This window comes from Trachemys scripta, chromosome 2 (genome assembly GCF_013100865.1).
Source record: "Trachemys scripta elegans isolate TJP31775 chromosome 2, CAS_Tse_1.0, whole genome shotgun sequence".
In the NCBI taxonomy this organism is placed as follows: domain Eukaryota; kingdom Metazoa; phylum Chordata; order Testudines; family Emydidae; genus Trachemys; species Trachemys scripta.
In genome coordinates this window covers 122,092,636-122,112,426 of record NC_048299.1, presented here as the reverse complement: position 1 = coordinate 122,112,426, position 19,791 = coordinate 122,092,636, and the positions used below count along the sequence as shown (strand labels likewise).

The 19,791-nt window shown below is 48.2% G+C and overlaps 1 protein-coding gene across 2 annotated transcripts in view; it reads left to right on the top strand.

The window, feature by feature from the left end:
• Positions 1-17,809, top strand: part of NSUN2 (NOP2/Sun RNA methyltransferase 2) — a 61,427-nt gene extending 43,618 nt beyond the window's left edge. For both annotated transcript variants that reach the window (XM_034761505.1, XM_034761504.1), the window contains exons 16-19: positions 8,356-8,436; positions 9,743-9,881; positions 14,425-14,464; positions 17,238-17,809. In XM_034761505.1, the coding sequence (XP_034617396.1) occupies positions 8,356-8,436; positions 9,743-9,881; positions 14,425-14,464; positions 17,238-17,622 (645 nt within the window). In that variant the 3' untranslated portion in view covers positions 17,623-17,809. The remainder of the gene's footprint in view (positions 1-8,355; positions 8,437-9,742; positions 9,882-14,424; positions 14,465-17,237) is intronic.
• Positions 17,810-19,791: the final 1,982 nt, after the last annotated feature.

Below are 19,791 nucleotides of genomic sequence, written 5' to 3'. Positions count from 1 at the left end.
ATGGAACACACCTAGAAAAGCATGCAAAGAAGAAAGGAAGTTACTTGTTCAGTAACTGGAGTGCTTTGAGGTGTGTTGTATTTGTGTTCCACAACACATTCTCCTTTTCCTAGCTTCTGCTGAGTCTAATACTTCGGACTGGGTAGTGGTAAAGGAACAGAGGGTCAGTTTGTTTTTCCACCCTGCTTTATATACTCAAAGCGGTGAAGGTCCTGAGGCTATGCAGGGAGTGGGGACGCTGCAGGCTAAAGTATTATGATCTCCAGTGCATGGAGTGCTTGCTCACCAGGCGTGGAACACACATAGATGACACATCTTGAAGAACTCCAGTTCTTCTTCGAGTGATTGTTCACGTCCATTACACATTAGGTGTGCGCGCGCCGCGTGCACGGACGTCGGAAACTTTTTCCCTTAGCGGCTCCCGTCGGGCCGGCGGGGCCCCCACCTTCCCGCCAGAGCGGCGCCCCGCTCCAGGGTATATATATCCCTGCCGACCCGACCCCTCCAGTTCCTTCTTACCGTCCGTGGCGGCGTTGGAACAACTCTGTCTCTCGTCTGAGAGTGTCCCTTAGCACATTAGTTATCTAGCAGTTATCAGTTAGTTGTGTAGTGTTTAACCAGTAGTTAACAGCTCATTAGAGTACTTAAAGTTCCTGCTGGGGTTGTTTGTTCAGCCCCGGCACCGGCCCCGGGCGGTGGGGTATGCCACACGCCCAGGGGTTTAAGGCCTGTGCCACGTGCCGCAGGCCTATGCCTTTGAGCGACCCCCACGCTTCGTGTCTTCGTTGCCTGGGGGAGGCTCACCAGAAGGAGCGCTGCAAAATCTGCAAGGCCTTTAAGCCCAGAACTAAAAAAGAGAGGGACTTTCGCCTTAAGCAGCTGCTCATGGAGACGGCGTTACAGCCCTCCACTTCGACGGCACCGTCTGCCTCCGTGCGGAGCGCCCCGGCTTCGGTGCGGGAACCGGCGCTGGCGGGTCACCCGAAGACCGCAGCACCGACCCAGCGGGGAAGTGCACGACGCCGATCGTCTTCGCCGGCAAAAGTGAAGGGCCAACCTAAGGCCCGAGGTCGCTCCCCACACAAGAAGGCGGCACCGGTAAAGACCTCGAGTGCCCCTAAGGCCGACACGGCCTCATCACGGACCCCGGTAGTGGCTCCGGCGCCGAAGGGCCCGTCGAGCCCCGGGATGAGCGCGTCGAGCGAGGATGCAGGGCTGGAGGAACTGGTGGAACAGCCCTCCACTCCGGACACGTTTGAGGCAGCTAAGGACCTCATTGCCTTGTCCGTCGAGGCCCCGGCACGCGCTGAAGGCGCCCCGCCTATGCTGCCGCGCAGAGGCAAGCCGGCGATGGTGCGCCCACCACGGTCGCCGTCTCGGCACCGTTCCAGGGACCGGTCCCGGTCGAGCTCCGCCTCGGTGGACTCCCGGTTGCCCTCGGCGCAAGAAGCACCGCAGCAGTCGGGCTTCAACAAACGGCCGGCACCGACTCAGCAACCGAGCACGAGTCGGCACCGCGAAGCATCGGCGGCTCGTTACCCGAGGCCGACCAGCCGTAGCCGTTCCCGGTCCCGCGATCACCGGTACCGTTCCAGGTCCAGGTCGACGAGGCGCCATTCCAGGTCCGGGTCGCGGAGGCGCTACTCCCCAAGACCGGACCGGCACCGTCCCACGGCCCCACCGTGGCCTTCCAGGTCACCGTCCGTGGTCTCGGGGACTGACTCAGACCGATACGGCGGCTATGCCCGTATGTCACAAGCCAGCAGGGACTACGGTCAGTCACAATGGGGCCAGCCGAGCCAATGGCCATTCTGGACACCCTGGGCCTACCACCAACAAGAGCCCCCATCGGGAGCCTCGAGATCCGGGCCATCCCGGTACCGATCCCGCTCCCCGCGGCACCGTCCGCCATCGTATAGGGAGGCAACGGTCTCTAGACCACCGGAGCGGGAAGGAGTGGACTCGGCACCGAGTACGGTACCGTCCCAATCCCACGCGGCGGGTCAGGCCGCAGAGGAGCAATTGGCTGATGCCGGATTGCAGGACAATGAGGATGGGCAGAAGGCCCCGACCTCTTCCTCCTCGCCAGATGAGGCGGTAGCGGGCACACTGGTGTCCGGCCCTCCCCCGATTGACCATCGGGCACACCAAGACCTGCTTCGCCGGGTAGCCCTCAATCTGGGCTTGCAAGCGGAGGAGACTGTAGAGCAGGACGACCCCATGGTCGATATCCTGAGCCCAGAGGGCCCCTCCAGAGTCGCTCTCCCGATTATACGGACAGTACAGTCCAACTATAAGACGGTGTGGCAAACACCGGCCTCCAGTGCGCCAACTGCAAAGGGCGTGGAGAGGAAATACTTCGCCCCATCTAGAGGGTTTGACTTCCTCTTTCTACATCCGTCCCCCTGTTCGCTGGTGGTCTCGGCGGTCAACGAAAAGGAGCGGCATGGCCAGCAAGCTCCTGCCCCCAAGGGCAAGGAAGCTAAGAGATTGGACTTATTCGGGAGGAAAGTCTATTCATCGGGGGGCCTTCAACTGAGGATCGCCAATCAGCAGGCGATTCTAAACAGGCACAATTTTAACTCTTGGGCATCAGTTGCCAAGTTTAAGGACTCCCTCCCACCTGACGCGCATCAGGAGTTCACGGCCCTGGTGGATGAGGGAATGGCAGTGGCCAAGACCTCATTGCAGGCCGCCCTAGACTCAGCCGACGCTGCGGCTAGAACAATTGCGTCGGGAGTCGTGATGAGGCGTTCGGCGTGGTTGCAGGCTTCAGGTCTCCCGCCGGAGGTGCAGACCACGCTGCAGGACCTCCCGTTTGAAGGTTCGGGCTTGTTTTCCGACCAGACGGACGCCAGGCTACATAGCCTTAAGGACTCACGAGCGACCCTTAAGTCGTTGGGTATGCACACGCCGGTAACGCAGCGTAAGCCCTTTAAACCCCAGCCGCCGCAAAGGCAATACCACCCTCGCCCCCGACACGAGCCGTACCGCCGTCGAGGCAGGGATAACAGGCGGAGACGTAACAATACGCCTAACCAGGGCCAGAGTCACGGCCAGGGCAAGCCACAGCCGGGAAATAAACCAGGCTTTTGAAGCTACGCCCGAGGACAGCGTACCACTTCATATACCGGATCCTCCTTTGGGTTTCAAGGACCGTCTGTCCCATTTCTACCGGGCCTGGTCGCGCATAACATCGGACCGCTGGGTCCTGCGCACAGTGAAGGCGGGCTATACCCTCCAGTTTTCCTCGCCCCCTCCCTACCATCCCCCTTCCCCGTCCCTCTTCAGGGACCCTTCTCACGAGCAACTCCTCATACAGGAGGTACAGACCCTTCTCGCTGCAGGAGCAGTAGAAGAGGTCCCTCTGGACCTAAGGGGAAAAGGATTCTATTCCAGATACTTCCTGATCCCCAAGGCGAAAGGGGGCCTCCGTCCTATCTTGGACCTGCGCGATCTAAACAGGTTTCTGATCAAAGCGCGCTTCCGTATGGTCTCCCTTGGAACTATTATCCCATCCCTGGATCCGGGGGATTGGTATGCTGCCCTCGATATGAAAGATGCCTATTTTCACATCGCAATCAATCCGGCCCACAGGCGTTTTCTGCGCTTCGTCGTCGGACAGCGCCATTTCCAATTTACTGTCCTGCCCTTCGGCCTGGCGTCAGCTCCACGGGTGTTTACAAAGTGCATGTCCGTGGTAGCAGCCTTCCTTCGAAAAAGAAGGATGCGTGTGTTCCCGTACCTGGACGATTGGCTACTCGCGGGCAGGTCGGAGGCCGAGGTCCGATCTCACGTGACGCTGGCCTTGCAGACGTTCGACAAGCTCGGCCTCCGGGTCAACGTGCCGAAATCCACGTTAGTCCCCACACAAAGGCTGGACTTCATAGGTGCTACCCTGGACTCGGTAACCGCGCGAGCGAGTTTACCAGAGGCACGGTTCATGTCAATTCACGGGGCCGTAAGCTCGGTCCAAAAATTTCCCACGACAACGGCAAGGTGTTGCATGCAGCTTCTGGGGCATATGGCAGCCTGCACGCACGTGGTCAGACATGCCCGGCTGAGACTCCGGCCTTTACAGTTGTGGTTCGCCCACACGCATCGCCCCAACAGAGACCCATTGGATCAAGTAGTCACGATCCCGAACCAGGTGCTCAGCTCACTACGCTGGTGGCTCGATCGCCAGCAGGTATGCGAAGGGATTCCCTTTGCTGCCCCACAACCCACTCTGACGTTAGTGACAGACGCATCAGACATGGGCTGGGGGGCGCACCTGGGGGAACTGCAGACCCAAGGGCTGTGGTCCGGAAAGGACAAGCTGCTTCACATCAATCTGAAGGAGCTAAGAGCGGTTCGCCTCGCCTGCCAGACCTTCCACGCCTTCCTAAAAGGTCACAGCGTGGCAGTCCTGACGGACAACACTACCGCCATGTTCTATATAAACAAGCAGGGCGGGTCCCGGTCTTCTCCCCTCTGTCGCGAGGCACTCCAATTATGGAACTTCTGTATAGCCCATGCGATACACCTCATCGCGACGTATCTTCCGGGAATTCAGAACGGCTTAGCAGACCGCCTCAGCCGATCCTATCGAATGCACGAATGGACACTGAGAGGAGACGTCCTGCATTCGATCTTCCGGAAGTGGGGGTTTCCCCGGGTGGATCTATTCGCCACCAGGGACAACAGCCAATGCCCTCAGTTCTGCTCGTTCCAGAACCTCAGCCCGGGATCATTAGCGGATGCTTTCATGATCCCATGGGGAGGGAGCCTAAAATATGCCTTCCCTCCATTTCCACTTATACACAAGGTTCTTCTCAAGACCCGCAGGGACAGGGCAACGATCATACTTATTGCCCCAGCCTGGCCTCGCCAGCATTGGTTCACGTCCCTGCTGGAACTGTCCGTAGCCGATCCAATCACCCTTCCCCTCCATCGCGACCTAGTCACGCAAGACAAAGGTCGCCTACTCCACCCGAACCTGTCTTCGCTTCATCTCACGGCATGGTATCTCTCTGGCTGAACGATGCAGAACACAGGTGCTCTCACCAGGTTCAGCAAATCCTCCTTAATAGTAGGAAGCCCTCTACAAGGGCAACATACCTGGCGAAGTGGAAAAGGTTCTCCCACTGGTGTGAGCCTCAACGCATACAGCCTTTACAGGCCTCGGTTCCGTCCATCTTGGACTATTTACTGCACCTCAAGAATCAAGGGCTTGCGCCCGCCTCTATTAGAGTTCACTTAGCCGCTATTTCGGCTTTCCATCCGGGAGAGTTGGGAGTGTCAGTATTCTCCAACCCCACAGTGGCCCGATTCCTCAAGGGGCTGGAAAGGGTGTTTCCCTACTCACGCCCGCCGGTTCCGACGTGGTCTCTGAACCTAGTCCTAAATAGACTCATGAGTCCTCCCTTTGAGCCCCTGGCCACTTGCTCCCTCACGCACCTCTCGTGGAAGGTGGCGTTTCTCGTGGCCATCACGTCGGCCAGAAGGGTATCAGAATTGAGGGCCCTCTCGTCGGAACCACCCTATACGGTGTTCCATAAAGATAAGGTGCAACTTAGGCCGCACCCCAAATTCCTCCCAAAGGTGGTGTCACAGTTTCACATGGGGCAAGACATTTGCCTCCCGGTGTTTTTCCCAAAACCCCATACGGATCCTCACCACCGCAGCCTACATACCCTGGATGTCCGAAGGGCGTTGGCATTTTACCTGGAGCGGACCAGGTCGTTCCGCAGAACACCCCAGCTGTTCATTGCGATTGCGGAACGTATGAAAGGCTTGCCTATCTCGACACAGCGCTTGTCGGCATGGATTGTGCATTGCATACGCACTTGTTATGAGCTCGCCAATGTTCCGGCCCCGGTTATCCGGGCCCATTCGACTAGAGCCCAAGCGTCCTCAATGGCCTACTTGGCGCAGGTCCCGATCCAGGAGATCTGTAAGGCAGCCACCTGGTCGTCCATACACACGTTCACAGCCCATTACGCGATCCATCATCAGACCAGAGAGGACGCGATGGTCGGCCGGGCTGTGTTACAGTCAGTTGTACCTTGACTCCTACCCACCTCCAATGGTAAGCTTGGGAATCACCTAATGTGTAATGGACGTGAACAATCACTCGAAGAAGAAAGAACGGTTACTTACCTTCTGTAACTGTTGTTCTTCGAGATGTGTTGTTCACGTCCATTACACTTCCCACCCTCCTTCCCCTCTGTCGGAGTCTCCGGCAAGAAGGAACCGGAGGGGTCGGGTCGGCAGGGATATATATACCCTGGAGCGGGGCGCCGCTCTGGCGGGAAGGTGGGGGCCCCGCCGGCCCGACGGGAGCCGCTAAGGGAAAAAGTTTCCGACGTCCGTGCACGCGGCGCGCGCACACCTAATGTGTAATGGACGTGAACAACACATCTCGAAGAACAACAGTTACAGAAGGTAAGTAACCGTTCTTTACTGAACCAGTAAATAACTTCCCTTTTTTGTGGAAATGTAGTGGCTACTCTCAGAATAGTCATTAAGGTCTGATTCACATCAGGGACTTGAATCAGTCTTCCACATCCCAAGCGAGTGCCATTGCCTTTTGGCTATTCTGGGGTGTGGGTTTTTTCATTAAAAGTTTTGTTCACATCAGAGCAGATATGTTAAAACCTCAAATTTTTTTGTGAAGTGGAATTCTTGTTTTCCGGACGGACCTATAGTGGAAAGAGATATATTACAGCCCTCTGGATCATGTGTGAAAGTGTTCAGAGATTTCATAGCCTCCGAAATAAAGGCCAAATTATGGCCTTCATCAGAGAAATATCTGGGCATTTCACAAACATTAATGGCTTATCCTTGGAACACACTTGTGAGATAGGGAAATATTCTCATTGTACAGATGGGAACCAAAAGATTAATGGCAAGGGTTTTTTGTTTGTTTTGTTGGTTTTTTTGGCCGGGGGGGGGGGGGGGGGGGGGGGTTACGCTGCTAAGCATGGGTGCTTAAAATGGATTTAGGATCTTAACATTAAATGTGTACGTGTGTGTGTACATTTTTTATTATATCTAATATATATCAATAAAATAAAAATACACGCACACACACATACATATATGGAAAAGTCACTTAAGGCCAAGATTAAAAACTGTGAGTGTGTGTCAAAGTCAGGCCGGACGGTTGCAAAAGGGTCTTGGAAGGCCGATATGTTAGCCCTAGAATGTTTTTTCCTACAAGCTGAGAGGGGGTACCTCAGGTCAATTAGGGAATCCAGTTAAGGGCTGCCTGAGGCCTTTACAAAACTCTCCTCTAGGCAGAAAGAGTGCGGGAGAGAGACAAGCTACGGCTTTTCCGGGTTGAGAGGCTGTGCTCCTTCCTATAGGGGAACAGCCAAACCTGAGTGCCTGCTAGGCAGGGGCGGCTCTGTATTTTGCCGCCCCAAGCATGGCAGTCAGGCAGCCTTCTGTGGCACGCCTGCGGGCGGTCCACTGGTCACCTGGGTTCGGCGGCATTTCTGTGGGTGATCTGCCAGTCCTGCGCCTTCAGTGTACCCGCCACCGAATTCCTGCGGGACCGGCGGACCTCCGGCAGGCGTGCCGCCCCCCACGGCTTGCCGCCCCAGGCACGCACTTGCTGCGCACTAGTGCCTGGAGCCGCCCCTGCTGCTAGGGGAAGGACTGACAGCTCAGGACAAGCAACAGGATGACACCGTGCCCCAGTGAGGAGGCAAGGAAAGGTATTCCCTTTTGCTTTGGGGTTTAAGAGACTGTTTCCTTTTTCTTTGATGAAGGATCACCCATTAGGTCAACCGTGGGGCCTACCCTGGAAACACTGCCAAAGGAGCACGGGGGGGAGGCAAACACTGTCCAGAGTGGGACTGATTTACCCCAGACCCACCATCGCCAGAGAGGGAAGTGCTAAGTCTGGCGAAACGAAGGAGGTGCCTTGCCACAGTATATATGTTTTTAATCTTGGCCTTAAGTGACTTTTCCAAGGTCACACAGGAAGTCCTAAACAGAGCTGGAAACTGAACCTATTTCTTAGAAGCATTTTAGTGCCTTAATAGCAAGACCACCTCTTCTCCCCATAGGGATAAGTGATCAGTTTTCAACAAGGAAGTGGTTAACAAGAGGATGTCCCAAGATGTATAACTGTACCTCCTTTTCTCCCAAAGCACTATAACTTGAACAGCACTAATCATATAAGCTGGTCTAAATTTTGATTCTGACTTTTGAGTTTAATTCAATCTCCAACAGAAATGAAGACCTCTGTATGGCAGAGTTACTCTTCCCTGTGATTGCTAGTTAAGCAGTTTCAAGATGAGCTACATAACTCTTAAACTTGGTTTTCCTTAAACTTGACTGGTACTTTTTTACTTTGATTGACAGGTTATTAACACTGGAATAAAAGTCTGGTCTCGCAACAGTGATGGTGAACAGTTCGGCTGTGCCTTCAGACTAGCACAAGAGGTAATTGCAAAGCACTATGCTTTCATATCATGGGATCTCTATTCATATTTCCCATAGTGCCTGCTGTATCCTCAATATGAATGTTGCATATTATGAAATGCAGCCTCCAAACTTAGCGTTTTAAACTGCATTAAACAAATGGATTGCGTTCTGATGTTACTGTTCATTCAGAGCTTTTCTTTAATTTGGTCTTTTGTCAGAAAGCAGTGTGGTGATGGCTGGTGTGGGATACAGCTGAGAATGCCAAACTCAGGACAGACTGATAAAAATAGGACAGACACACCCAAAACTGGTGGTTTATTCTAACATTAGTTTTACCAAACCAGTAACAGAATGAGCTTCTGTAGCACTACACTGGTTAAAAAGAAGCTAACAACACAGTCCCCATATCACTACCCAGACATCTGGGCTTTATGATGAGAGGTTACTGAAAACCTGATTCATCACATATGAAGTTCTTCCTATCCCAAAGGATTGGTCACTTCCCCAGGTCATTATATAGACTTAGACTTTACCCAGATATTATACTGAAGCCAATTCCTTTAGTCTAAAGGTTTTATTATTTTAACAAAAAAGAGAGAGAGTTGTTAAATAGTCAAAGGAATCATATACATTACAAGTGATTATAGAGTTGTGGATCAGGTTCATAGCAGAGATGATAATTCTGCTGGCTTGCAAAAGTTGCTTTCTGGATCACGCCCGAAAGCTTCAGGGTCATTCAGTCCTCTGTTCAAAGCTTCCATAGAAAGTTACAGTTCAGAGGAATGCCACAGGAATGAAGATGATGCAGCTATTACATCATTGCAATTTATAGTTCACAGCACAGGTACATGGAAATTTACTAGCAGAAATGGAGTCCAGGGTCACATGCCATTACCACATCTCCTTACATGCTCTGCTGAATCATAGAGCATCAGTGGCTCCAGGCTATCTGAGGCATCCTCAAGAAGAACAGCAGGGCGAGTTGAGTCCCTTCAATGGCCTATTAACTCATGGATGGGCCATCAGCGCAGAGATAGCCAATGCTGATGCAAATTTGTCTGGGGGTGCCACCTAGGAACACAAAAGCACAAGTTTGAGATACAAATATATAGCAGATATTCATAACTTCAGATACAAAGATGATGCATGCAAATAAACAGGATTATCAATTTAGCAAATCATAACTTTTCTAAAGATACTTTAGATGACTTATATAAGATTTATTGCAGTTGTATAATTAAATATGATAAATAGCTACCCATCTTTTATATAGCATCACAAGCAGAGATTGCATTTTGAAACTAATTGTATTTTTTACCACCAGGGAATATATACACTGTACCCATTCATTAATGCAAGGATTATAAATGTGTGCATAGAAGATGTTAAAGTGCTGTTAACTCAAGAGAATCCATTCTTAAGCAAATTTAGCAGTGAAACACACAAACGGGTCAAAGACTTGGGTAAGCTTTCTGTTTTTATTATGGCAAAATAGTGCATCTGTAAAACTTGCAAACTCCTTGCAATGAGTTATCCATTCAAATTAATGGAAAATCCAACTACTTTAATATATTAGTTTTAGCCATGACTTCTAGCCATCTATAGTGCAATAGTTAATATAGACATTCTAATATGCTTGAGACAAGAGCCTTTCCAGAGGCAGTGGCTCCATCTGGCCCCAACTAGGAGCGTAGCTAGGGGGGGAGCAGGGGGAATAGCCACTCCCCCCACTGAGTATATTCACCAAAGGTGGTGCCTTGCTGTCACCGACTCTGGGTGCTCCGGGGCTGGAGGGAGCACCCATGGGGAAAAAAGCCCAGCCCAGCTCCCTGGTCCCGGCCTTGAGCACCCATCCAGCGCACCTCCAGTCTGTCGCCTCCTCCCCTGCCCTGGCTCCCTGTGCTTGCCCTGCGAAACTGATTCGCGGCAAGCCTGGGAGGGGAGAAGGGGGAATACGGCACACTGGGGAAGAGGTGGGGCCAGGGTGGGAATTTGGGGAGGGGTCCAATAGGGATATGGAGGGCGCAGAGTCGGGGGCGGGGCAGGGATTTGGGAAGGGGTCCAATAGGGGCAGGGAAGGGGTCCAATGGGGCAGGGAGGGGGCGGAGTCAAGGCAGGGCAGGGTTGTTCTTCAGCGGCAGGTCCTTGACTCGCTCCGGGTCTTCAGGGGCACGTCGGTGGCAGGCCCTGCAGAGCTGCCAAAGACCCGGAGTGAGTGAAGGGCCCACTGCCAAAGACCTGGTAGGGAACCACCCGGTGAGTACAAGTCCCTTCTCCCCCTGCATCCAATCCCTTGTCCCCCCTCAGAATCTGCAACCCAGCAACCCTGCTCTTTGTCCCCTAACCACCCACTCCTGAGACCCCCACCCTCCCCCAGGACCGCACCCTCTACCCAACCCTTCCTCCCAGCCCCCTTACCATGTTGCTCAGGGCAGTGTGTATGGATACTGCACGGCCCACTGGAGCTCTCAGCCCCACCCCCTTACCATGCCGCTCAAAGCGATAGGAGCTGCAGAGCGGTCCAGAGCGCTGGCGGCAGGGCACGCTGAGGCTCTGCAAGATGGGGGAGGTGGGGGAGCCTCCCCAGCCAGGAGCTCAGGCGGGCCAGATGTGGCCTGTGGGCCGGTGTAACGACAGAAAAACCTCCTTCTCCCAATTGCCCACCCCTTTAACAACCAGTTCTAAACTAGCTTCTAAATTTAATAACCAGTTCACGCAAACGGGCTCCAGCTCATCACTGGATACAGGTGCCTCCAAATAATTTTTGAGCGGTGTCATTTTCTTCTGGACAAGCTTCTAACACCCCTTCCATGCACTTGAGTGTCAAGTTTTCCTTGGTATTTGGAGTGGGGGCTGAAGGATGGGGAACAATGACCCCTCGGGTTTGTTTCAGCAACACTAATGGGGTGGGGGGGGGGGGGGCAGGCAGAGTTGTAGGGGAGAGATCTTTATTGGGCACGCTGAGGCTGCAGAGTTTGTGGGAGGTGCCTGGCCCCCACTTGCGTCCCTGAGCCCCTGGTAACACAGCAAACTAGGTCCTTCGGAAACATGGCCCTCTTTGGCCCAGGTCAGGGGAGATGCTGCTGTCTTGGGTCTGGACTAGAACAGTTCAGGAGCGTTCTGCCATTTCAGGATGTGTATTATAGGAGCAGTCAGAGACCGTAACAAAGATTGGGACTCCCAGGATAGTCACGTGGAAAGAGACTGAGCCTGCAATCTATGTGGGCAAGACAGGCCCAGGTTGGAAGGGGAAACAGGCACAGAGAGGGGAAGTGACTTGCCCATGGCCACTTAATGGGTCAGTGGCAGAGCTCAGATCAGGCCCAGCTCTCCTGATTCCCAGTCCAGTGTCCTGTCTACTAGACCCATGCCACCTCCCACATATGTATTGGGTTTGATCCTTTCTTGTTCCACTCAGTCAGGTCACCTTTATGGAAAGGGGCCTATACGGTCTGAAAAAAACCTGGTATTAGGAAGGTAGCTCCTGGAGGCTCCAGCTAGATGAGGGCCCATTGTGCTAGTAAGAGACAGTACCCTCACTCCAAACAGACAGAGGATGGAGTATTATCCCCATTTTACAGACAGGGAACTGAGGCCCAGGGAGATTAAGTGACTCATCCAAGGTCCCCCCAGGGAGTCTGTGGCAGAGGCAGGAACTGAACCTACATCTCCCAAGACCCAGTCTGTTGCCTTATCTAGAAGCCCATCCCCTAAGCTGCAGATACCCCTAAAGAATGGGAAATGCTCCAGAGCTCATGTCTGCACCCCACGCTTTCCAAGATGGCAGCTGAGTTTTCTCTAGCAGTAGCAGGATTGGCTGCTTTATATAATATATTTACAATGCCCGCTGCCCCAGAGATTGTACCCTGGACCTGTAGCCCACAAGTACCAACCCCCTTGAGCCAAGGGAACTACCCCATTGGCTGTGAGCAAGTGGAACCAGCCACTAGGGGGCACCGCACTCTCACAGTCTACCCAATGGTTACACCCATAGATGAGTGAATCTGATTTCCCCCCCCACACCCCTTTTCTAAAAATACATCCAGGATCAGCCTCCTCCCCCATGCCGGCACAGAAGATGGCCTGGTCCCCACTGAATCCCTCTCACATATCATGCAGTCCCCCTGCATATCTGGGTTGGTGGGGTGCTCCCCAGCACCCCTCGCCACAGGGTCTTTTATGTAGGCTCCATCGATAAAACCCAGACACCTAATCGGAGCTCTCAGGCATCTCTCTTGCCTTTCTGCACTAAGCCTTCAGCCACTTGGAATTGCTCACTGCCTTCCCGAATGGGTTTGTAGTTGATATTCTGCGCATGTCACTGGTAATACTTTGGTCTGATCCTTTGAAGACATTTTGCTGCAATAAATGGAACTTGGGAGGTTTTTTTTTTTAAAGTGTTGTTTTTTTGTTTTTTTGTTTTTTTTTAACTATTTATTTATTTGGACTGAATGGCGCACTGGAGAGAGGTGATGGATTGATAGTTCTGGTACCTAGTCACCTCTGTTCCTGTAGAACAGGAGAGCAGCAGGGTGAGCCAGCCAGCCCCCCCCCATGATTCCCAAATGATGGGCTTCTGTAGATAAATCTCTGATAATTTTCATATGACTTTACATTGTGCCTCTTCATATAACCTTGTAGTGGGTCTACCCATGTGTGACCTCTGTTTTCATGAAACCTTTGTATCAAAGCCTCATATAGAAACTTTGCATTGCCCTTGGTATAATGTTATAACCCCTAAGAATAGAATAAGATAGAAGAAAAACGTCTCTTTGCTAAGAATAGACTAAGATTTCCCCTCACCCCTTAATCAGTTGACCTATTCAATGAATGAGGTGTGAATGAGGAAGGTGTGGAAGGCAGGCACCTCCAGACAGCTGCAATAGTTGTAGAGGGGATGGAAGCCAGACCCAAGGACAATAAAACTTGTCAAGTGGACTAACGTACTTGTAAAACAATATCATTCTTATGTTTTTATTTTAAGTACGAAATAAATATGTATAACGAATTTAAAAGTATGTAATTAGTAATTTGATATGTCAGGTGGCGTCTTTTTTTTGGTGTGTTCACTCCCCTTGATTTTAAAACCTGGCTACGCCACTGGCCCCAACCCTGGAAGCTTACTAGACTAAGGTTTGTAAACCCTGCAGGACCCAGAGAGCCTGGACTCTTGCATAGAACGTGACCTTCATGGAACCAGAAAAGTCACGGGTCTGGGATTCTCACAAAGCATAAATTCAGCAAGAACTTCTGACTAGCCACATTTCTTAACTCTGCCTATTTTTGTTCCTGCATATACTTTAGTTGAAGCTGTTCCTACCCCCGCAGATGTCTTTATTCATTGTATGTTTTAAGGGTGGCATTGGCCATCTCTAGACTAAATATACTAATATTTTATCTAAACAAGTAGGAAAAGATGCTCACTCTGAACTTTTTTTTTCTCTCCCCGTTATGTGAAAAACCCTTTTACAAACAGGGCACTGACTATACAGGAGAAACAGTAAAAAATGCCTCTAAGCGTAGTTCTGTCAAATGTACACAGCAAAGCAAAATAATTTGTTAAACTCTTTCAGCTATAGTAGTCTCAAGTATTACTTGTAAAAATTCAGACAGAAGTTTGATTTTAGTTCTTTCATGCTAGGGTTCTATATAATATTGCATCCATACTCATCATACTGGTATCTGCATGCCTGATGCTGTCCCTTTAAGATAAAATGTAGAGACAAAAATATTCTTCCAAAACTCTAATCTAGTCTTTTGGCCAACATTCTGTGACTTCTGATTTATTTTTGAATACTTCATATGGAACCCGTAACCAGATTTGTAGAGAGAAATTTTTATTGTTCTAGAATTCAGGCATATATTGGTTTCTATGAGGATGTTTTTTTTGCGATAAGGCTGTTCTGTTTGCTGTACAACAATACACATTTTGCTGTTAGAACATTTTGGAATCACAAGTATTTTTAATATGTTTCCAAGTAAATTTACCTAATCTTTCTTTGCTAGCAATGGGGAGCATTGTCCTGAAGTATGAACCAGATCCCAGGTAAGTAGATACTTTACTAATATATTTTTTTTTCACTTATCCCCACTCAGAAAATGTGTAAGAGAAATACATGTGAATATAGAAACAAAAGCACGTAACTCATTACAATGGGTCTTTATCTTGAATTTCAGTGTCAGTTTAAAGCATTTGAGCATCTTTTGAAATGAAAATATTTGCTGTGAATTAATTTTCACTGTATTTGCTGATTAGAAAAATAGGCTTCCATTGGTTTAGTGGTTATGCCTAGCAACAGCCAAGTGGTACTTCACTCCATCATAGGCAGTATTGGAGCATGAAAATTATTCATAAATGTGGCATTAGCACTTCATACGTTTAAAAAAAAAAAAACTAATGTTGATTCTCCTTAAATTTGGTCAATAAACAGTGTTTTTTAAATCTTCTTTCAGCCATGGATGTTAGGGCCCCTATTTTTGTTTGGTCCTGAACTTGTCCTTCAGCATTGCAGTTGCAGCTTGGTGCTTCTAATTTACATGCCAAAGTGGAGGCCAAAATATTTAGGCAGTTAGAATTCTAAATGGGTGCAGTTGTGGAGGCCATTTTTGTAAACTCACATTTCTAAAAAGTCATGGCAGATTAGGGCTTGGCTACACTTTATACCGCAATAAAGCCTCCTAGAGTGCTCTACCTTACTCCCGGTCCAAACTGGCAAGGCACGTAGAGTGCTCTGAGTCCCTGGCTAGAGCGCTCCTGGTACTCCACCTCCACAAGAGGGATAACGGCTGTTGCGTATTGGCTGAGACGCCCCAGGGCCAGTGTAAACGGGAGGTTAAGTTACAGCGCTCTGATTGACCTCTGGAAACATCCCATAATCCCATTAAATCAAGGGGCCTCTCTTCTCTTTGTTGTGAAATTGGCTGAGGAATGCAGAAGTGTCTTTTCAGAGCTCTGTTTCAGACAGCGTCTGCTTATCTGCAATGGGGCAAAGCAAACGTTCACTAAGTGAGTGAGAGGCGGGGGGGATCAGGGAATCTGAACTTACAAGATAGCTTGCTGACATGCTGTCAACACTCCAAAAACCCACTCTCTCTCACCTCCCACATACAAACAACAAACTCCACCCCACCCCTCTCATTTGAAAAGCACGTTGCAACCACTTGAACGCTGGGATAGCTGCCCATAATGCACCGCTTCCAATGCTGCAAATGTGGCCACGCCAGTGCGCTTGCAGCTGTCAGTGTGGACAGACTGGAGCGCTTTCCGTAGTGTGCTCTCCGAAGGCTGGTTTAACCCAAAGCTCTCTACAACTGCAAGTATAGCCAAGCCCTTAGAGGTTAAGCAGACTTTGCACTTCACCTTCGCTATTGTCCGAGCTCTGAATGTAAATACAAGGCTTGAAATATTTATTAACTCAAAGACTAAGCCAACTAGCCTCAAATAAGTAAAGAAAAATGTGAATGGAAGCCCACCAGTAAGGTCAAGAGCAATACCAGGCAGGGGAGACATATCCAACATATACTCTCTATTCCTCCTTATGGTCTTGGATTTTTTTTTTTGGCTCCTCCTTCCTCATTAACAACTCCAGTGCTTACCTCTGTTGCTGCTAATAGCTTTGCGGAGCACAGTTCTACAGTGAAATTAACATAGTTCTTTATCAGTTTCCCTGCTGCCTGCAGGGGTTGGAATAGAAAAAGTGAAAATGACTCTTGTCTTGTCTGTCTTTTACTTTGTAAAACGCAGAGCAGTAGCAGAGGCATTGGAGTTGTCAGTCAACTCACGAAGGTAACAGCTCACATGGAGAAAATTACCTTTGAAATTGTAAGGACCAGACAGTTTTATTTTAAAGGAAAGCTTAAATGATGCAGAAATGGATGGCTTAGTAGGAAAACTTTCTATTTGCCAATGGCAAGTTGGATGCGTATATTTTTTTTCAAACTTCTATACATCTGGTTTAATTTTGATCAATGGATTCTCTGTCTCTTCCATATATGAAAAGAATCCTGGGATTTAAAAATTCTTCCCTTCCTCGCTACTGTGTGAGGAAACGGAAAAGTATGTTGAAAAATTGGAAAGGGTGCAGAAAATAGCCACAAAAATTATTCAAGTGCCGAAGAAAATGCTTTATGGAGTTCAATCTGTTTAGGTTATCAAAAAGAAGATTAAGAGGTCACTTGACCGCAGTGCATAGGTGCCTTCGTGGGGAGAGAATACTGGGTACTCAGGGCTTTTAAATCTAGGGGAGAAAGATGTAACAAGAACCAGTTTTTGGAAGCTCAAGCCAGACAAATGAAAAAAAGCACACACACCCCTTTTTCTTAAAAAAAAAAACAAAAAAAAAAACACACACACAAAACAGTTTTTTTCCTTGGCAGTTTGTTCCAGTGGCTAGTAAAAGATTCTCCAACTCCATGTTTTCGGATCAAAAGTGGATGCCTTTCTGGAAGGCATGCTTTAGGCTCAGTACAGGGTAATTAGGTGAAATGTAATGGCCTGTGACAAATAGTGCCTTTTGGCCTTAGTCTGTTCTCCTATTTGATCAAACTCCATGAATCTATGAAATATTAATTTATATAGCTATTGCTCTGCCTGCCTGTATGTTCCTCTCACAATCTGTAATATTGACTTCCTTATCAGTGTTTAACCAGTGCTGGATTAGATATTGCATTAAAAGTAAAATTGCTGTTAGAGATACATAATACTGTTGACTTGCTGTATTGAAATCATGTGTATAGCTATTAAATGAGAATTAATTTCTACAGAAATATTTTAAATATTAATTTACTCAATCTTTACCAAACACCTAATTTTTTAATAGCAAACCTGATACCCTTCAGTGCCCTATTGTTCTGTGTGGCTGGCATGGAAAGACCTCACTTCGTGCCTTTGTGCCCAAGAATGAGAGACTTCATTACCTGAGGATGATGGGAGTTGAAGTGTTTAAAGCAAAGAGAAGAGAGGAGAATTTTGAAAGTAAAACAGAGGAAGGAGATCAGGACAGCACAAAGCACATGGAGGAAGAGATGGATATGGAACACAATGAATTAGCCACAAAAATGGAGGCAGAAGTGGATGAAGAACCTATTCACGAGCTTATGGAAAGCAGTGTTATAGAACCAGAGAATAAAATGGGAAATGTCCAGCCTTCCAGTGAAAATGCTGAAAATAGAGACATTGCTGACCTTAGTAGTGTGAAAGCTTGAGTTTTCACTGTCTGTCATTTTGGTGTTACTTTTATGAGATGTAATCTAGACTTTTGTCTTCAGTATGTAAATACACTTTTAAAACTGTTTGTTTCTTGGGGGAGGTTGAAATGTGGCATGAGGCGTTCTTTTTACAGAAGTTCCTTCCTGTTTTATTTTTTAAATAAAAAAAAAAATCTTCCCCTAAGAGTCTTTCTTGTTCTTCCCATTTAACTCCATAGCATTGGTAATGTGGTATGTCTGTTGCCAGCGATGGACTATGCACCAGTATGTAGAGAGTGATTTTTCAAATATGAATTTTTTATTTAATCTGTAAATCCTGTCTGAGTTTGTCTTGATAGGATCATTTTTGAAAGAAGATCAATAGGCTTTCATGCAAAATGCATGAGGTTTTCAGGGAAACATAATTACAAAAGAAGTAATTTTCCTCTATAGTTAATGATGCTAAATAGTCTGTTGTAAAGTATAAAACATATTGGGCCGATGTACCAACTAGTACAGTTACCAGAAAAATTACTCTTGTTACCGAGTAGATTCAAAGTTATAAACAAGACACAACCCCCCAAATAGGAACTACAGAACATATATATTTGTACACTGCGTATGTGCAAAAGTCCTAGATGAAAAGGCAATTTCCCAAGTTTGAGAGCCAGTTAATGTCTGTGTAACATACAGTAGCAATATCCAGGAACACTGTTGGTCATTTGCCTGGCTGGGAAACTGCAGCCATCCCTTCCTGATGCCTATCATGCTTTTGTAATCCATGCCTCTGTCACTTCAAGACTAGACTGCTGCATTGCACTCTACCTGGGCACTATACCTTAAGTGTACCTGGAAACAAGCTACCACAGAAAGCAATCCTAGGTTAGCAGTGCTTCCTAGCAGGAGCACATGACACCAGTGTTCCAAAATCTGTGTTGGTTGCCCTACTGGGTAATTATGGGCGGAATTTAAAGTATTGGGTTTGATACACAAAGTGCTAAATGGCTCAGAGCCACTTTTACCAATTCAGCGATACCCCACAGCTACAACTAACTGGTCCGTAATCTCAACGACATTATCAGACTAACGGTCTCTATTTCAGTTTTGTATAATTTCATAAAGAAGAATGTCCGATCTTCTGACATTGTATTAAAGAAAATAAGTGAACAAAAAAACCTTGTATTATCTTAATTACATTGAGTTTTAAATAATAGCCAAGGGGGAAGTCTAAAATTCTGTGAATTGATGGGTCATTGTTGACATTAGTATGGGATTACAGCCATTTAGAAGGATCCTGTCTCCCTCCTCCCCCCCCCTCAAATTTGTAAAGCCACTTCTAACTCACATCTTTGCCATAAAAACTATTATAAGCTCTGTGGGGGGGAGTAAATTCCTAACTCCTCTCTAATTCTCTATTTTAGGGTGACTTGGATTTCATGCTGTTTTAATATTGGCATCCAGACAGTTCATATTTGCTTGTCTGCATTTGAGAATTAAGCATTTGATTTGAGTGGATGGCAGGGGTGAAATATTTGTTGTATATTTGAACCTTAAGGTCTCATGTACAAGTCCTGCAATGTCTTCTCCCCGTAATATAGTAACTCTTATCCAATCAATACTGTTGATCAAAGTTAGAACATAGTGTAGAAATTCACCCACTCAAATTCTCATTTGTCTGTATGGATTTTTATTTTAATGATGCCTGCCATTATGTTGCTATCTAATGAAAAGCCACCCATGAGCAGGTTGCCTGAGCTGGTAGGATTGACTGACTTTGTCAACAAGTTCACATCGGCATTAGTATATTTAAATACTTCAAATTGGTAATTTTTTTCCCGTTTACATCAATAAAGGGTTGTTTTTGTTTTTGTGTGTGTGGTTCTAAAGATAATGTAAACCAAAGAATACTCTTTATATCTACCATTGTTTGGCACTTGGTGCTAATGCAAAATTCATTCTAAATTTTTTATACGGGCAGCAAGGGGAAGAGGAAGGGGCCAAACTGCTCCAGTGAGCAAAACAGAGGGTGTGGAGGTCCATCAGCCAAAAGCAGTGGAGGGCCAGCCCACAAAGGAGGGAAAAGGCATATGTGCTTGTGCACTCAGTCTATGCTGGCTGCTGCAACAGTCCCAGATGGTGGAGGAGAGTGTGGCAAACAGCTGAGTCCAGGAGTGAGGAGTGGAGGCA